The sequence below is a fragment of the Falco punctatus genome (genome assembly GCF_963210335.1).
Source record: "Falco punctatus genome assembly, chromosome: 15".
NCBI classification, from domain to species: domain Eukaryota; kingdom Metazoa; phylum Chordata; class Aves; order Falconiformes; family Falconidae; genus Falco; species Falco punctatus.
This window is the reverse complement of record NC_137595.1, coordinates 3161476-3181414: the sequence shown is the minus strand read 5'-3', so window position 1 is coordinate 3181414 and position 19939 is coordinate 3161476. Positions and strand designations below refer to the sequence as shown.

Here is a 19939-nt window from a genome sequence, read left to right as displayed (position 1 = left end):
CTAAAATGAAAATGATAATTAATACATTTCTCTTGGTCTCTTCTGCATTTTTACTATGGATGATGGAAAATATGAAAGTACAATTGTGCTTAACTCATCCTAATAGAAATCCTTCAGGAATTACTATTTTCATAGAGGAACTTTTTATACATCCGCACACAATAGTCATTTGGATTATTTTATATATATATATATAGTTAACTAACTAGATTTTTTTAGTATTGCCAAATCATCTGTACCCTTCCATTTCTGTACCAAAATCTATTTCCTCCTTTCCACAATTTCTCCCTTCTTAGTGATAATCATGTCAGTAATTACTGCTAGCTTTGAAAACTTCCTTGTTTATCAAAGATTATTCTACAACCTGCCTGATACTGGATATAATATCTTTAGTTATCTTTCTCTGTTACCAATGTTTTTTTTATATCTGTCCATATTGCTGATATTAAAACTATTTTTAAATTTATTATTTTACAAACTATTTTACTGAAGTGCTTATGTATAGAGAAGCTACGCATTTTCTATGAGTCAATCCTAGGACAGGCATTATCTCTAAAAGCCTTTTTTCTAACATGCTTTTAAAATTTATTTGGTAATTAAAAAAATTTAAAAAAATACTATTCATTCTAAGAAGAAAACAAAGAACTTAGCAAAAAAGTATTCATTATTGTATGTCAATATTTATCACTGCATAAAGCTGACTGTACATATTAAGGGCTGCTCAGAGGAAAGCTATGCTTATCAGTAAGTCTGCAATTTTGTGACTACTCTGGTCAATATAAACACCTGAGGCTGATTTTTTTTTCTTTTATATTTTTTCTACTGTTCTGTTGACAGAAAACACCTCTTGTTTTGTATGAACCTAAACTGTCCCATGTTCTGAGATATTTATCTGAAGTACAGAACAAAAATTAAATACAACAGGTATTATTTTAGACTAATGATGATGCTCTGACATGACAAAAAATTTACTTATTATAAAGGAAAACACTTTTCTTCCAGAGAGGACACATACATGAACTCTATTAGAAAGGTGTATTGAGGACAGAAGTTCAAGATTTTAATTTTATTATATTGTTAGTTATTAGTCACATCATCATAGATAATTTTCTATGCCTATTTTCAAGGGTTCCAAGTTTTTACAAAGATAATATATGTACAGAAAAGATTAAAAAAAAGTATTAATAAAACCTAGCTTGATTTAAAACAAGTTTTCATATTACAAAATGCACTGCAGATATACAGAAAATACTTGCATGCATGATAGAAGTGTTTTAGAATAAAGAAGCTTACATTTTCAGTTGTTCCTGTGATTACATGTAGTCCATCATATGTTGATTTGATATACATTCCCTAAAACAAGAGCAAGAAAGGTAATTAATATTTGTAGGAAACAAATAAAGCATGCTTGCATGATAACCGAAACAGTATGTTTATTCCAGTTTAAGGACCGTAACATCCGAACAGACTGGAAGGAGCCATGGTCAATTAACATTTGCAAATGTAAGTTTAACAAATATGTATCAAGACCAATTATAAACAGCATAGTTTTCTCATTTAATGTTTTGGGTTTTTTTAGATTCCAAATAGAGCTTTTTGGACAGAATTCAACACTGAACATCAGCATAAAAAGCTCATGCCAATTCAGTGTTTTAAATATTTAACATTACCTGGTTTTATTACTGGTGGCATAAAAGAAGTATCAAAACTGAAACCATGAACAGTAATAGTCTTTAAACTTAAATGCCCCATCTTCAGAGAGTTACTGATTCAATAAAAATGAAGCCATAGCCTAAGTCAGAAAAGATACAAGCCAGTGCTCATATTACCAATTTATGGAGAAAAATGAGCTTGGTGATCTAAGAGGAGCTTTGTAATTAGTCCAGCAAGAATTCTGCTTCAAGGAGGCAATTGACAAGATACAGAGAGACAACCTAAGGAGGTATCTATCTAGCTGTAAACACATGCAGAGCCTTAAATGTCAGTGAGACTCACTTGCTTGTATTCTTGCCTTTCAGGAGTAAAGTCATAGCTTTGCATCTCTCTATATATGGTTATCCATCAAATTTTGAAATCTAATTAATCTAATTGGTACATTGTCCTGCTGAATCATTATTCTTTCAATAATTCTGCATCACCTTTTCCTGTCAAAATGGAAGCTGAGAGCCCCCAGCAATAAGAAAGAACATTTTATTCAAAGAAACCAATTTCAAAATTCCTGAACGCTAATGAAGATCTTCAGGCTAGGTATTTACACAAATACCACCAACCACTCCCTACATCTACATCCCCATCCCACTCCCCTCCACATGCTCCCCGAAAAAAGGGGGGTAAAAGTGCTACAAAGGTAAGATCATATCACTCTCTACAACTACCTAAATTGGAAGGGTATAGAGAAGATAGAGCCAAAGTCTTCCTGAAGTGCACAGTGGGAGAATGAGAAGGGGCACAAGTTGGAACTCAATTAAAAAAGAAATTTTTTTTAAAGCACATTTTTTTAACAATTTTACTATGAAGATGATAAAACACTGAAACAGCTTGGCAAGGCTGTGGAATCTCTGACTTAAAGATAATCAAAACTTGAGTGGATAAGACCCTGAGTACTCTGCTCTAGCTGCTTTGATTTTTCATCATGAGAAAATATGACTTCTACCTTAATGTAAACTAATACCATTTCAGCAAGTTTTATCTTTCTTTAAATCTTGGATTAAAAAAATACTTGCTAAAACTGATAAGGTTGCTTAACTCTGCTGCAGAGGAAACTCCAGTTTAGATTTTACTCACCATGACTACTTTTTCTCTTAAATGAAAGTGCTTTATAAGCTATATCATTTGTAAAAACCAAAGATATCCAAATTATATCTTGGAAGTCTTGAAAGCAGTTTCATAAAATGTAATTAGTTGGAAGGAAGAAGTTTCTGGGGAGTCTTCCAGTATTTCCTTCTATAAAGTTGGCTTAATTTTATGAGTGTTCACTATTCTATTGTCTCTGTAGTACCTTCAACTGTTACCAACAAATATCTGATTCTCTTTCTCTTTGCCAACTAAAAGGCATAAACAAGAGACCTAGATCATCAAAAACTTTGAAGTTTTTCATTGAGAATAGGATGTAATGTCTCTGTTAAAAATATTCAATAGTTATTTAAATTTATCTAGTATGTGTTACACTGGATTTCCACAGTGAACTTTTAGCCAGGATGTTACACAACATTGCTGCATCCATTGCAGAAGTCTATTATTTTAGCACATATTAACTTCAGTAACACATTTCCAGCCACACCTTTAAAATCAAATTTAATATCACAGTTCTAACACCTTATTTTGACAAGATTCATTCCCCACTTAAACCAACAGATTTAAGGCCAGAAGAGAACATAGTGCTAAACTTTTCACTAAATTTTATCACATAATAATCGTAAAGTTCTTAGCCTTTTACTAAGCTATGTGTATTTTTGCAAAAAATCAAGTTCCGATTTTATCTTATAACATATGCCATCTGAGAGACGTAAAAAATGACTACTCACTAAGAATTACCCTATATATTGCTATCTGCTTTTTCTTCTTAGCTATTAAACTTTAAGAATATATAAAAATAAAGAATTTTAGTGAATGACTTGTAGCCTTCAAATTATTCTAGATAGAGCTTTCATCCTTGTTTTCTCAAAAGAAAACTAATGAAAGAGCTTGTTTCTCGTTGACCAGTACTGTATCTCTTTGACATATCTGTTACCTGAAAACCTTGAAATATTACATTTTATCTAAAAAATACAAAATTTTTATATTCATTTTTCATTTTATATGCTTCAGAATGCAACTTTAAATAAAATAGATACATGTTACATATATATATTTTACATATCTATCACATAGAAAATAGCTTAAAAATATTTTTGCATTTTTCCCTTTCCTTGGGAGAAAGTTTTGATAACACTAACTTTATTTTAATATAGTATTGTTATGATAAAATACTCAGAAAAAGATTGAAAGTATTCTTAAAAAGAACACCCTGAAAAACATACACCAATTCTGAAAACAGCTTTGTTCAGTCTATGTCATCTGTTCCAGAGGCCAGATACGTTCCCTGCTTCAAATCACTCTTTCCAATCCTAAAAAAACCCCAACCTGCCCTTGATGCGCTGACTGGCAGCACTTGCATATCGCTTCAGAACAGATAATGCAGTGTGTAACACAGTCTGTACAGTTCAATCCAGCTCTCAATTACTTTCTGTGGTAGGAAGATATTTAAAGGAGAATTTATTCTTCAATGGGAAAAGACACTGATGCTTAGGAAAATATTGTTTCTAAAGGACAATGTGTCAAGCCTATAGTGACTGGTGTGTTTTACCACTGCCACTCCTCCGCCCCATCTTCATCTTCCTTTTCAAAATCAGCATTTGTAAAGACAAAGACTAGAACCTCCAGGCATATTTAAAGAAATACTGGCGCAGGTTAGCAGAACCCTTCAAAAGTTTAAATTGTTCATATATATGTATGTATGCTCACAAAGTAGCTTATTGATACAAACAAAAGGGTTTAAAGGAATCACTTTAATCAAACTTCCAGTGAAAAATTAGAATAATCTACTCTGGTTTATAAGAAATGTCCAAACTTGCAAACCTTAGTCATTTAAAGAGTTGTTAATTCTGTGAATGCAGAAAAAGCATGCAAGTATTCACAGTCTGAATTATGCAAAAGAGCTGGACCTTTCTTTAAATTTCATGGGCTATTGGCTATCATTTTGTTCATCATCATTTCATTCTGTTTTCACGAATATAAGCATTTTTTATGGTTAGTAAGTCTAAAAAAATAGAAATAAATTCTGAAATATTTCTGTTAGATAAGTTCCAGGAAAACACTGATTTAATACTGCAGCTGAAGAACTGAAGCAGCAAGCCTCTTTTTCCCAAGCACAGACATGAGTAAGTAACAGATCCTATTATGACAACTGCTAACACTTCTAGAACTGTTGGAAATAGTTATTTTGTTTGCAAATATCTCTGTTTTACCTGTGGCTTAACACAGGCATATCGATTCAGCTTATTCAGGAGCATCATATTCTTCTGTAATAATGTATTTTTTATGTAAGCATAATATTTAATTAACTTGTAAACCAATTTATTAAAAGAAGATTCACATATTTGCTATTTTGATGCTATTAACTTCTGTTATAATATCTGATGGAAATGAAGGTACACTCTTGTAAGCAGTTTCTGTAAAACTCTTCATACAAACAGCTTGAAAACTATTTCTTAGATTTCAGCCATATGAGCTGTCAAAGCAAAATAGCAAAAACACCAGGCTAAGAATAAATAAGAATGTTTTGTGCATTTCGCAGACAAAAAGCACATAAATGAGGGAACTTCTGAATCCTGGAATCCATCTGAGGCTCTAGATAGGAAGCTTTCAGTGGGAAGTTGCTTTTTTTCCTGTTGTCTCCCACTTCCCTCCATCTTCTGGTCTCTCACTCTTCTGCGTGAACGTCTATTCCTCTCAGATATGTTTTCTTGCCTACTCATTCTCCATAACGCAAGTTTTTCCCCCGTGCCCATCAGCTCTAGTCTCTCCTTCTGCATTCAGTGCCCAAAACCTAATCTTCCCTCAAGCTTTTTCCTCCATACGTCCCATCCCAGAAAGAAGCTATGTAACTCAACTGCTTAAATAGTGATATACAGAGAATATTTAGTCACCCCAAAGTAACCAAGAACATGCATAGATTTGGCAGATATGACAGAGAACCTTCTGGAGTGGCAACTGAAAGATGGGTGTCTGAAATGATACCAGATATCTAAGTCTACAAAACTGAGTCCTGCTGTAGAGGTTTCTCCTATCTCTTTCCTTCCAGTTGCAGTTGCTGTCCTCACCAGGTAGCAAGCTTGCTTTCTTCCCTTTTTCCTACTCTTCAGGCTCACGAACGTCCATTCTTGTCTAACCAGTTCCAGGGCTTTTCTACTATATCCTTCACTACCACAACCTATTCTGTTCTTTCTACCCAAGTAACTCAGTTCCCAGTCTTCTGTCCTATTACTGGTTTATTTTCTGCCCTTACAAGCAGAATTTCACTGGAGTCCTTTTCCAAAAAGATTTTTCTTCTTTTCTCAGGAGTGATTTTTTATTCTCTCTAGTTTCTTCTTGAAACCCACCAATGATCTCAGAGCACAGAAGAATGACAAACTATACCCCTTATCTCTGGGCAAGAGTTGAATATTCTTGTTCATTCTTGAAGATGGCTCAGACTAGTGAACAGTTAGTGGATTAGAAATAATTGCTCTTTCATAACTGTGATATGTCAGATATGAAACTCTGTAGAATTATTCTGATACATGAGAGGAGATACAGAACAAGGAAATGTTTCACAGGCTCTTTTATCAAGAATTTGACTGCTCCTGAGTAACACTGTCACTGTCCCCTAATGAGGGAGTGACTTCAGGGTTTTTAATTAAAATCTGACCTTTGAAAACATATGGGAAGGTATCAGCTATTTAAAGTCCCAGTTTGAAGAGACTATTCAGCCAAAAACAGTGTTTCCAGTCGTAAGTGGAATTTCCTTAAAAATTTCTTGCAGACTCATCTGGTTAATTAACCAGGACATAATGACAAAAGTGTATTTATAAGTGTCAACAACAATACCCAGGTTAATATGTGGATATTTCAGACAATATTTGATGAGCTCTGTATTTCACAATGAGGTTAAACTCTTTTAGTATTAGCATTTCTGGCTCATACTTTGAACACTTCCAACTGTAGGCCATTATTCCTTTTTGGGTAAAGATGACCTATTATCAGATGATTCATATTTGTGTGCCACTTCTTTGTTGAAATATGACAAAATACATGTGCATGAAAAATTCAGATATTTAAAACTACGCTAAAATGGTCTATGTGTCTCAACAGCACTTGCACAGGGAGAAGAGTGCAGGCTTTACTTTTACAGCACAATGAAGCACCAATAGCGAAGATGCAGGTTTATAATGCTACAAACTACCAGGGAACTGCTACACCCCTTGATCTTTTGCCCCAGATGTAAAATAGTTCTTTAAACTTGTTTTAACTGCAAATTTAGACAGAGGCATATAAACAATTGACAAGATATGCTTTAAGAAGGTGCCTGGACAAGTTTAAATTTCATGCCACTAAAAAGTCCTTAAAAATCTTTATTGGTTTGCCTTATATGTTGCCATCCTTTGCCCAAATTTATACTAAAACCCTCTGTTTTCTTTCCTGTAATTTAACTTCCACTTTTGAAAAGGGTTATTTCTACTATCTATGTTTTATTATTCTTCTGTATAAGCAAAATTTGGCTTGTTTTGGCTTTTTGGTCCTTTTTGAGCCCTCTCAATTGATTCTGAAACTTTAACATGTTTTTTTTTTTTTTTTAAAGTCTTTAAGACATCTAGTATTTTTACTTTATTACTCTTTTTCATTTCCTTTTCACTAGCTTAATTCCCCCACCCCACCCCCAAATCGGAATCCTAAACTGATTCTCTCTTGGCATGCGTTTTCTTTGCTACATAGTATAACAGCAGCTCTAGGCATTCCATCTTATCTGAACCATCTTTCTCAAAAGATAATTTCTTCTTCTTTCTTATGTTCCTTTTACCAAATCCTACCTAAATAGAAACCCATAGACAACACAAAAAAAGGTAGGCTATGAGAATCTTTATATGTCAAGCATGATGGAAATTTGTCGAGTTTCTGTAAGTTATTAAAAAAAATCTGAAATGATTAAATTAACACCCTAACAGGTTTAGGACAGCCATGTTTATTTCCACCAAAAAAAAAACCACCTGCCTTCATATTCTACTTTTTCCTCTTGCATTCTCTTGCAATTCCTTTCCTGTAAAAATGAAAAGATTGGCTTTCATCACCTCAAATTACAAGTACCACATAAAGAGGAGTACTATTTGGAAGGGGAGCTATACATTAGATAGATGAATAATCCTCAAGGAAGAAGGGTCTTTGCATCTGACAGCTTGTCTGTTTAGTCTTTTTATTCTCCAATGATACACAGCTGGTCTTACAAAAATATTTATTCCTACAATCTCTGCTTCCCTTAAATTCTTAAATGAAACAGGAAAAATCCCCTCTGCAGAAAAATTAACAAAGCTGTAGATGTAATTGTGTATATCTTAAGTGTGACAGATTATACTTTCTATCAGCAGTGTGAAGCTCAGACACAAGAGGGAACAACAAAGAATTAAAAAGTGAAAGGAAGAGGAATAAAAGCATTAATGGATTCTGGAAGGAAAACATCCCTCAGACATCAGAAGATGCAAATCCAAACAATAAAAACCCAACAGCCTGCCTATATAGAATCTTCTACTTAAGAGTAATCATTAATCTCAAAGAAGCTTCATGTTACATAGAAGTATCTTTAAATATGTGTCAAGCAGATCAAGTTCAGGATATTTAAAAAGTTGACTGAAATAATAATGGCTCTAATAAAAAACCACCACAACAACAAAAAAAACCCACCCACACCCCTCACCCCCCATCTTCCACTACTAATAATCCCTGATCATCCAAAAAGCCCTCCCTGCCCCCATTTTATGGATGGTATCTACATCCATCACCTCAAATAAAACACAGTTTCCCTTAGTTTATCTGACAACAAAACTACTCCAAAGCTGCCTTTAGACTTAGTCTGTGGTAATTAATAATAAGATTTACACAGCCTTTCAACTACCCTCACCCTTGAGGATTTAGTAGCAAGTTTAAATGCTGTACCTCTTACCCTGCAAACAGTAACACAAACTCTTGTCTCAAGGGCCTATGGCTTATGCTGGTCCATCAAGCCAAGAAATCTAAAGTGGGTGCTACTGCATCAGCTTTGCCTAATCACTAAACAAAAGTTTTGGAACTCTTATAAGTACAACTTGGGCTTCAGACTTCTGAAACATGATAAATCTGGGGAAGTAGATCTTTCAAATATCATGGTTTTGAGGAAAATGCCTTGTACTGAGCAGTTATGTGCAGTGTCTAAAAATTTAAATTATGCCGTAGTTTCATTTACCACAAGTTATTGTAACTTCACAAGGAAGTTTACCATGCAACACAATGGAATGGGAACCTATCTTTCTTTAAGTAAAAAGAAAAGTAGTTTGTAAAAAGCATTTGTAAGTATAAAAGGGATCCAATTTCCTTTATTATGTACAATTGACACTATAAATAACTTAAAGAATTGGAAACCTAAAAGCCAAGGAAGGGAATTTTAATAAATCATGAAGTTAAAGTTTCTTTATTTTATTCTATTTCATAAAAATGTAGGCATGCATATTGTCTTTATGTCAGAGCCAACAGTGGTTCTCACCATTTATTACTTTTTTAGTACAGGAGTTTATTTCAAATTTGTCAAATTGGTAGTTTGAAAGAAAGTTTTGCCTTCCAGACATATTATTCAGGCTGATCATGAGCACACTTCAGATGTAAATGGTATTACCATACCCAGTGCCAGAATTCAGGAGAAAAAGTGTTTTGCAATCTTTAAAGTTACTTTGAAATGAAATAGAAAACATATGTAGGGTGTTTGAGTATTTGCCACTGAGAATTCTGTAGCTAAATAGGAAAAAAGAGGGAAACAATTTGACTGGTACAGCTTGGGAAGGAATGGAAAGAGAGAAGAAAAAACCCTGTATGTTTCTGGAGGCCAGCAAATGCCTGCAGAGATCAGGATGCAAACACAATCATCAGAACTTGGAATGGAACCTAAATTGTGTGCATCCCAATGCAAATTCTTTTGTCCAGCAAACTGCTGTGAAACTACCAGCAGAGTGTTCAGGGGAATGCATGAGATAAAACTATTTTTTAATAAAGCAGAATGAAGAAAAAGATACTTTAGAGAGGGAAAAAAAGAAGTGACTATTAAGCTCATAAAAGCATGGACAGAAAGTTAGAAAATGCTAGAACTGAAGATACCCATTCAAATGACATACAGTCCCTTTGTGAAAATGCTTTATAATCCAGAATTTATTTAAACAATTAAACACACAGGCTACTGCCCTGCAGGAGTTCTGACTCCATGTAGTAACTGTATGGACGTGGACCTGGAAATTAATACAGTTTATATGTAAGCTTATGCAAGATCTATAGGATTTCTGGCTCATTTGTTGAAGAAATTAGAAGGCATATAATAAAAGCAGTATTGCAAATGGGATTTTGAAAAGAGAGAAAGACTCATAATTAAGTCAACTGAATATCATTATAGAATGGCTGAATTCTTATATAAATCTGAGTAATTTTCATCACATTTATCACCAATGGCAATTAATTGTCTTCATTTTCTAGGTGCCCACCCTGTATGAAGCTAAAGCTAGAGTTCTCTGAGAACCTTAGCTAAACTGAAAACCAATAGAGACTGTGTTTTAAGCTTATGATACAAAAGTAACAAGTGTTCTGAAAAAGTGTATGGTAAGCTTCTCCTAAAAAATAGGGGTTTGGTGATTTTGACACAAATTGCTCTGTGCATTATATTCCTATCTATAAAATCACAATATCATTTTCACAAGTGTGTTGTGAGGATAAATTAATTAGTGGCTCTGAAGCTCTCAGCTTTTATATGGCCTTATATAAAAAAACCCCAATAACTCATGATGAAATTAGTAACTCAAGGGAATGCAGAGCTTAGCTGAAGTGTGGTAAATAAGACCTCAACCCCTACACTGAATGGTAAGGATAAAAACGGAACTCTGAATACTTTCCATTCAGTGAATAGTGCTCATTTTTCTCTTGAATGGAGCAGAAATCCTGTGGAAAAAAACTGCTATACAATCATGAGAAAGCCATTTGTAATTCATTACTCTGTTCTATATTTGATTCTGATTAATGTTTTCTTTTCCTTTTCACATAATTTTTCTTTTATTCCCATTTATAGTCCTTTTTCATATTTTCTTCTAAACAGAACACAGTGTCAGCAAAATTGATTATAAGGAACTTTCCAACCTAACATGTTACAGCGCCTTCACAATTAGGCACAGAAAGCTCAGTCATTCAGTGATTTCACTTACTCTAAAAAAAAAAAAAAAAAGAGAAAAGAAAAAAATCGTTGGGCAATTTTGATTGCAGTATTTGTCTCATGTCCTCTGTCAGCAGTGCCCACTTCCTGCGTTTTGTTGGCTATAAACTTATGGGTGCACTGCAGATGGAGAACTACACCATGGTTTTTCCATGCAGTGATTGCAGTCTCCAGCATTCTTAGAACACAGCCCTGTCTGTCTGATGTTCTATTAGGAAAGAGGGTGGTCTGGATGGAATTGTGGACCACCTGACCGGCCACAACAATACAGCCAGCAACTCTCATCTTGGACATTTAGGTTTAAATCATACTCTGAAAATTCATGATAAGCTGCTTAGGAAGTATACCATTCATAACCAAGAACTCCTGACAAACACCTGTCTAATATCGCACACCATTAAGTTTCCAGCTCACTATAGAACATGACATTTTTGAAGTAGACCACACTTTTTCTGTCCTCCACCAGTCTACACCCCTGTCCTAGATCTAGAGCCATCACTGAATGGGAAACACTTGCAGTGCCAAGTCCCACTTGTTATGCTCCATCATCTCCAAGGAAAATACATCCTATCTATGTTCACGTTCTCGTCAGCACCGGTAGTGAACTTTCCTGTAAGCAGCCCAGCAGAAATACATTACATTTCTGGACAGAAAGGAAACCTCTACAGAGATCCAGACTGCTAGTATGCAGGATGTGGTAGTCCTAACACAAGTTGAAAGCACTGACAGATTTACAGCATATATACACTGGCTGTAAATGATACCGACCTGGTGTTTCCTGGATATCCCTGAAATAACCCAGAAATCAAACCAAGAGGGGAAACTGGGCCACAGAGGGAACACGTCTGGCCATTGGGATGCAGCAGCACAGCAAGTAAATTATATCTGTCTTCAGGATATACATACTGGGCTAAGCATCTGATGCCATGGAATTAAATGAAATGTGTTTTATGTTGTTGTAATGTTCTTTGTTGACTTTAACAGTCTAAGAATAAAGTAAACTTATGTAGTCATACAACCCCCCCATGTTATTAAAAGACATCATTCTCAAATTAGTATGTATACCTCAAAGCAATTATGCTGTTGTTACTCTGACAGGATTTTATGCAAGCCCAAGAAACATACCTTCCACTAATCATTTGCAAAACATATTAATGATACTTATTTAATTTGATTTGTATATGTATGTATTTGGGGATTACTTTGGTACGTTCCAAAACCTGCAAAAAGGCTATCAAAAGGACTGTAACTTTTCTTTAGCTGCTCATATCATTACCAGTTACACATGAAGCCGTAGATAAAACAGGTTTAAATAAAAAAAAAAAATAAATCCCTTCATTAGATGTTAATTAAACCACTTTCAGAAATCTGATTCAGCTTACCAAAAAAATAAGACATTGCATGAAAATACATTTTGATTTCTCGATAAATTAAAAAAAGAAATCACCCTAAAAACCTGAAACTTGTATTCTAACAGTTAAAAATTAAACTGCTTTGCTACTTACCAAACCCTCACTGGGCATAATGCTGGTGAGATGAACTACCTCAAGATGTGCTGACTGTGACACCAGAGAATCAGATGAGAGCGAAATGATGTGGTCACAAATCCCAGACAAGGTTTTACACTACAAAGAAAAAAAGTCAATATAATTCCTCATATTAAACTGAAGCTACTAGCAAAGTTCTTATTCTGAGAACTAACTGAGAATAAACTGATCATTTTGCTTCTTAGCATTATAAATGCTGCAGGCATACAAAAGTCAAGAACAAAAGGTTAAGGGAACAGAAAATATCCATAAATGTCAAGAAACGTACATGCATGTACAGTTATTCTGACCAAAAGATTTTACTGTGCACTGAGAACATATGTATATACAAACTATCTTCCACACTCCAACTACATGACTTTTTTAAAAAAAAAAACAAACACAACACCTGATGAACTTATCTGTCATTATAATGTATCATTATAAATACAATGGAATATGTAAATACGTACAAATAAATGTCTTGTACACGAACTTAATGATCTATTTTGGCTCCCAAATAATGGGCGCAACCCTGCCAACAGTGATAATTAGGTGAATTCTGCATTATACAATTTAGGAAACTTTTCCTTTGTTAAAAATTGCACTGGCAGGAAAATGCCTTAGTTAGTTTATTTCCTGAAGTAAAATTCTTATGCATTTTTGAACACATCCTTTAACTGATATTCTAAATCTCTACAACTATGCAATAATTTTATGTTATCCTGCCTCCCAGCTAAAGATCTCTTAATACCAGTCCACACAAACACCTTCAAAGCAGGAACCCATTGCATAGATGGTATCAGTGATGCTGATAGATTAAACCCATCCATCAAAGACAAACAGTAAGTCTATGGATCAGAAAGGATCTGCACTCTCAGAGAATCTTCATGAGTAAAGATTTATTGCCAAGTTTGCATGTGTTGCTTAAAGCGTTCCTTCGAAAAGACTATGCCTAAAAATATTTGAACCTAATCTGAAAGCATTCATTTAGATGAATTTCAGAATGGTCTTCCTGTCAAAGTTGTATGCATCTATTTTCCTTTGGGGACTATACTCTCATTTGCCCTAATTATAGCAAATTCTAGTGAAATCCCTTAAGGGAAGTTTTATTTCAGGCTTTTGCAAAAGCATGAAGATTTCTAATATCTCATTTGATCCTACACTTATAAGTTAAACAAATAAAGTTGTCTTAAAGAATAAATTAACTGACTGAATTATAGATTATATTTCCATTCACTGTATAAAAGTACAGCTCTGGAGTACTGGAAGTGGCATTTGTATTTTGTATCAGCGGCAAGATGCAAAGCATCCCACTCAGGTAGGCATAACTGCATCTAAAGGTCACCATTATCAGAAATATTTCTAGCAGTTTCAGCTTTGGGCCAGAACCCCTAAACAAAACTTTAGGACCTGTCTTCTCACACCAGAGGTATAGAAACTGGCTTGCTCAAAAAATATGCTGTGCTGCTGTTCTACATATGAACTGGTGGCTGACCCTGTCTCTGAGTATATGCTTTCACCCAGCTTTTCAATTACTGTCATCTCAAAATATTACTATGATTTCAAACTGAAGCCCTCTCTTATGCCCTAACGTTCCAGATCACAGGTGCAGATTAGATGCAGACTAAACCCCAGAAACAACACTTTCTACTTTCTGATGTAGTGTTTTAACTTTATAGTTGTCACATGGAAATACTTTTTCTGTAAATAAACTTTAGAACAAAAAAACACAAAAATTTTCAATCAAATTCACAGTTAAAATCCTTAAGATCTCTCCATGATTCACAAAGCTACCTAAAATCTATGTAGGATTTTAGCATGAGGAAAATAGTCAATAAAATGATAGTGAAATAATTAAAAATATTAGTATGCTGTAAAAGTATTTCAGCAGATACAAGAGAGACCCGACACCAGTTGTAAATAATGCAAAGGCTCAGACAGTATAAATGGGAGCAACTGAGCAGAATATATGAATAATAGCACAGGGTCAGGAAGTAATGGTTGTTATGGCACTATCAACATGAGCTAAAGTATTTTTGGCATTAAAAAAAATAGAAAGGAACAAAATCTTGTGTACTAGTTCCAAAACCACAGAAAGCAAAGTTCACACTCTCCAGATGGCGCAATACTACCGCACTTAAGAAAATCTTGAACAAAAATGGGTTCTTCCAAAAGTTGAGTACCTGTTGCAGAAGAACTTTACATACAGTTTTACAGGCCATCCAACACCTAAACCCATTTATTACATTTCTTTCAATGGGCTATGACAAGAACAGAATCTCTAGAAAACCACTAAGTCTTGAACAATCCATGCAAACTTATACGTCACAAGAAGTATTTTACTATGGCAACCACTGTGGGGTCAGTCCAGTGAATGGAAGTTACTAATCTGTATTTACTGTTGAAAGAAAGAACATCTAGCAGGTTGTAATTTTTAATTATCATAGGTGCACTCTCTTAGTCTAGAGAACTGATGCAGCCCTGATAAACCACATTTTGCTGAGCAGATAGAAAAAAAAAAGAAACCTGACTCCCAGACATGCAGTTTAAGTGATCCTGAAGACCACTCCTCCATAATTTAGCTTTTCCGTAATACCTGAGTTGCAGAGTATACATAGTCTAATCATATGGCTAGTGAGGGAATGGCAACAGTGCACCTGCAATCACATCACCTGAACACATGCTGCCCTGGCGTGGAGCTCTTCTAAATAACTCCACACCTCAGTGAACCTCTCCAGTAACCAATGAAAAAAGTCAATCATGGATTATAGTTTTTGAAATCTGTCTTTACTTCTAAGTATATCTTTCTTAATATCTTTCAGAAATAAGACAAAACACCATGTGGTGTTTGAGAGTTATAGAGTCTATCTCTTACAAATGTGAAATTCTTCTTTAAAGCATCACAATTTCTTATTTTTAGAAATAAAGGGACTGTAAAAAATGAACAATTTACAAAGTTTATTCTTGAATTCAGTGTCCTTCGAGTAATTTATTTTTTTTTGTTAATATGCTGTGAGAAAGGTGGTGATTCTCACTTCACCCACAGTTACAATGATAAACGGGTTGATTCTCAGAGCCTGGATGCTCTGAATCAGGTGGTTTCATGTGATTTTTCTTAGGCTAAGGTGAGTTCTACTGCCTTGGGATCTAGGTACCTTAAGGTTCATCATGTTTTCACTGCTGAGCCTATGGAATACCTAAAAATGGAAACTTTTCTCTCTTCTCATCTATTTTTCTAGGTTTCCATTCAGAAAAGGTAGAGAAGTCAAAAATAACATTCCTGCTGAAGATATAGTTCTAGAAGTCATATGTGGTTATAATTGTGGGTTAAAAAGATGTGTGTATATGTATGTGTGTATGTATATATATATATACACACACACACACTCTGAAAATCCCAGAAGATTTCAGGTGCTTTTAAAAGTTCTTTTCAGAATCAGGTTTGCAACAGTAAGCCTTTTTCTAAACGTCACTGCATGCTTTCTGAATTTAGCAGCACATCAATGTTTTATGACAAATTTTAATCCCCGCTGGAAGCAGAGTATGTGTAAAAGGCTTTAAAAAAAAAAATTCAGGCACTTGGTTAGAGCTTATCAAAAGCTTATCTGAACTTGTAAATCCTTCGAGATTTTCTTTTCACCATAGGCTTTAACTCTATCTCAGTGTTAGTACAAGTTTTCAGTGCCAGTATCAGGAAAATACAAAGTATTTGAACTCAAAGGCCAATATCTAATCAATAACTTTGTGTAAGGTTCTGCAATTCCCCTTTGTCATTAGAGTTTTTGAGTGCTGAAGGCACAAAGTGCTCCGTCTGACAACCAGTGAAGCTAATAATGCACCAGGTCTGATGGATCCATTGCTGGAATTCAATACCAACAATCCTAGTAAGAATACCACACTAGTAAGAGGTCCGTGAAGCTTCTAAAACAATGTCAGAACAATAATTATGTATTTTTAATTAACTGTAGGTATAACAGAGAGCATTACTGCACGGAACTGTGTAGAGAAGAGTGAGAGGGAGTATCACACCCTGCCTGCTAAAATAAACAGGTGTAAGTTAGGGAGTACCAGAAGAAAGCCAATTCTTAAGCCTTACATTTGAAAAAGTTCCAATTGAGGAAAGAATAAAAAGGCTTGGTAGGAATTGTTCTTAAGTGAATGACACCACATTTCAAAAGCCTCCAACATTCGGAGAAACTGGAAACAACGCCTTTGGTGAAAAAATTATTAGTAGTATTGCTTGGGTATTGTCTCTCCATTTCGTTATGTTGATGCAAAAAAAGATATTTTTGAGTGTTAAATCTAGGGTACTGGGGCAGTCATTACACTGGCTGGTAGGAGGCATAACTAACTTGTACCATTTCAGGGGGTCACAAAATATGTAAGCTGATGTCTTTATTGCTGGTCTTGAAAAGAATTTTTAGCTTTTTAACTATTTGATCTTAATTATGAAAAATTTAACTTTCAGCAACTTATATCATTCATCGGAAGTTGTGTCAAATAGTAAGAAACTTTATATTCCTAGATTTAAATTTTTTTTAAATCATTTAAGTGGATGGGGTAGGATTAGAGAATACCAAAGCAGAATAATTAGATTACTTACCACATGAAGAATTTTGTTTTCTGTTTCATAGACTGTACAATCCTGTGGGAAAATGAAACAAAAACAGTTAATGCACATTATTTTAAATTTCCTAATAAGAAATAAAAGAAGGCTGTATGCTGATAACTATCTCTTACAGAGGTTCCTGTAAAGACAAGTGATCTCTTGAGTTTTGTCTTGACCAAAAGGTTGCTTTACAATTTCAGGAAACAACTACTCTCGTGGCTGGTTAACCTCAGGGATCTATTTTTCCTTTGACAGCCCTGAAACTTATGTTCAATATTAGCAACAATATAATAGCCACAATAGTGAGGAAAAAAGTAATTGAGTATAATTAATATGGCATGCCAGAATTTCAATGATGTGCAGAGGGAGAGATACACTGCCAAGCCTCAAATCAAGTAATATGTTTATTACCTGTTCCACAAGCTGTGAGGGGTGCAGACAGTTGTGTCAGACCTAGCACTAGGTAGGTTGTGTTACTATAAAGCATAGGAAGGGAAAGTAAACAGAAAATATTTTTACAACAGGTGCAGTGCTAAAGATGCTAAACATGGTGTGTCCACACTGTCAGTTTGGTTTGCTCCATCTTTTGCTTCAAGATGGTTGCTGATTGTCTACACCATCCACAAGGGACAAGAAACAACAGTGGTCCCATCTCTTGGAAAAAGCCCCATAGCTGCTCTAGCTTTGGACTTTGGAAGGCACAAGCCACACCAAAAAGGGACGAGATAGGACATGGGCTTGCTCATGCTGAGCACTGGTCCAGGGATAACCAGGGGGTTTCACTGCCTTAAGATTTCCCAAAGAACAACTTCATCCCAGCTTTCCATTATACAACGTTGCTATTAATCAATTTAAAGCAGGCCTGAAACACAATATTCCTGATCAACTTCTTAATTTGCTGAAGACTTTTAACTTCTAAAGCAGTCATTTTCCTATTTTGGCTATCGTTTTAAGAATAATAAATCTTATCACTTCATAACTTGAAGTCATTACTCTCTCAATCTGTGTTTTGATTTAGTGATATTACAGTGGCTAAAATACTACTTTTCCTTCATAAAACAAAGCATACAATTCCTAAGAGATCTACTGCTTCTTCTGCTTTTTAATGTGTTGAGAATTTCCTCAGTAAAATCCCCTCTCTAAAGCACCAGACAGGAGTGGCAAGGCAGTATTTAACCCTTTCCTACAGGAGAGGGCCCAAGTGCACTGGGCTAGCTCTACCTACCCTTCCCCAGCCAGGCCGCACTACAAATCACCACTGGGCTCTCCGGCTATATTTTACTAAAATACAAAATTAAAAGGAAAGTACAGAAAAGTCAAGTTTGCCAGACAGAGTAGAGATTAGGGTCCCTGGATACTTTGGTCACCCTCTGCCAAGGCCTCAGCCCCCACAGCAGGGCTCCACGCTCCCCCCAGCTCTAGAACCTTCCACCCCTCCCCCGAGGCAGCCCACCACACTCCTACGCGGTGAGCACCAGCCTGCGACACCTGCCTGTCATAAAGGGGTGCTTTGCTGTGACAAAATCTGAGGAGAAGCTGTTCCTGGGGTATCCAGCACCTCTCCGCACTCAGGGAGCGGGGGAGGCTGTGGCTGGCGGCAGGGCCAGCGCCCGGTGAGGGGGCAGCGAAGGGGCTGCCATAACACACACCCGGCCAGGCAGCACCCTGCTCAGCGTGCGCGACTTCTCTACACCATATTGGAACGGATCATTTACATCTCAGTGAATTAAGGGCCAACAAAGAAAAGTTACGTTGGGAAATGGTAAAATACTTCTCAAAATACTATGTCACATTGGAAAAAGCTTTCTACAAAGCAAGAGAAGGATGTAAGGATTTCAGGACATATTTTTAAGGATAGGGATATGACAAGTAAAAAAACCCAACCAACCCATCTTTCTTATTTGTCTTTTTTCCTTGAATAACTTTTCAAGTAAAACTTGAATTGCTGATATACCTAAAAGATCCTCCCAATTAACTTAAGATTCGCTGTAGTTCTTAAGATTTCCTCCTTGGATCTTAGTATGTTAGCAATAACAGTTAATTGCTTTAAACTTCCCATGAAATAATTCCAACATCCTCCCTCCGTTTACTCTAGAAGAAGATCAGCTATATGATCAGCTTAGGCTGTGGTACTCTACATGAGAAATAGCAGCTAACTGGCAGATCTCTGCTCCTCTTGTCCAGCAGCTCAGACCCTCAGCGACATCCCACCCGCTGCGGCCAGGCACAGCTCTAGAACCTTCTTTCTTGGGTGCTGCTCTGAGGACCCCATCCCTCAGCCCACCTGAGGCTGCAGAGCAGCTCCAGCCCACCCGAGCCTCTCAGCCCTGGGCACAGGGAACCCTGGCACCCTCAGGGCTAAGGGTCATGCTCAGTTTGGAGGATTGGCACTTTTGTAGAGAAACTGATTTCTAAGTGAGTACACTTTAGAGAATATTGCTACAGAATAAGAAAGAAGACTGCGAGTGCCAAGGAACACAGAGAAGAATTTATATTAGCATTTCATGGTCAAGCATCCCTTTGATGTTTCTTCTGTATTCATACTGTTATTTTCTATAGCACAAAAAAAGAATTCAATTAGTCAGTTTGGCTGGTAATGCCCAAGGCAGTTTTTCCTACAAGTTTTACACACTTCAAACAGCACATCCACCATCTCCTTTTAACCCTCCAAGTACCAAGAGAACAAAATGATCACAGCAGGTCTTACAGCTTGACTTCAGAGAGAATGCTCATTTCTAAATTACTCCTTTAATTTCTGTTCTAAAATACAGTATAAGCTTCATTCTGAACAAA

The 19939-nt window shown here is 35.7% G+C and overlaps 1 protein-coding gene across 3 annotated transcripts in view; it reads right to left on the bottom strand.

Annotated features, from left to right (window-relative positions):
* LOC308053679 (connector enhancer of kinase suppressor of ras 2-like) overlaps window positions 1–19939 on the bottom strand; it is a 212566-nt gene that overhangs the window by 91267 nt on the left and 101360 nt on the right. For all 3 annotated transcript variants that reach the window (XM_080365216.1, XM_080365214.1, XM_080365215.1), the window contains exons 5-7: window positions 17141–17182; window positions 12514–12633; window positions 1294–1353 (exon numbers count right to left, since the gene is read on the bottom strand). In XM_080365216.1, the coding sequence (XP_080221342.1) occupies window positions 1294–1353; window positions 12514–12633; window positions 17141–17182 (222 nt within the window). The remainder of the gene's footprint in view (window positions 1–1293; window positions 1354–12513; window positions 12634–17140; window positions 17183–19939) is intronic.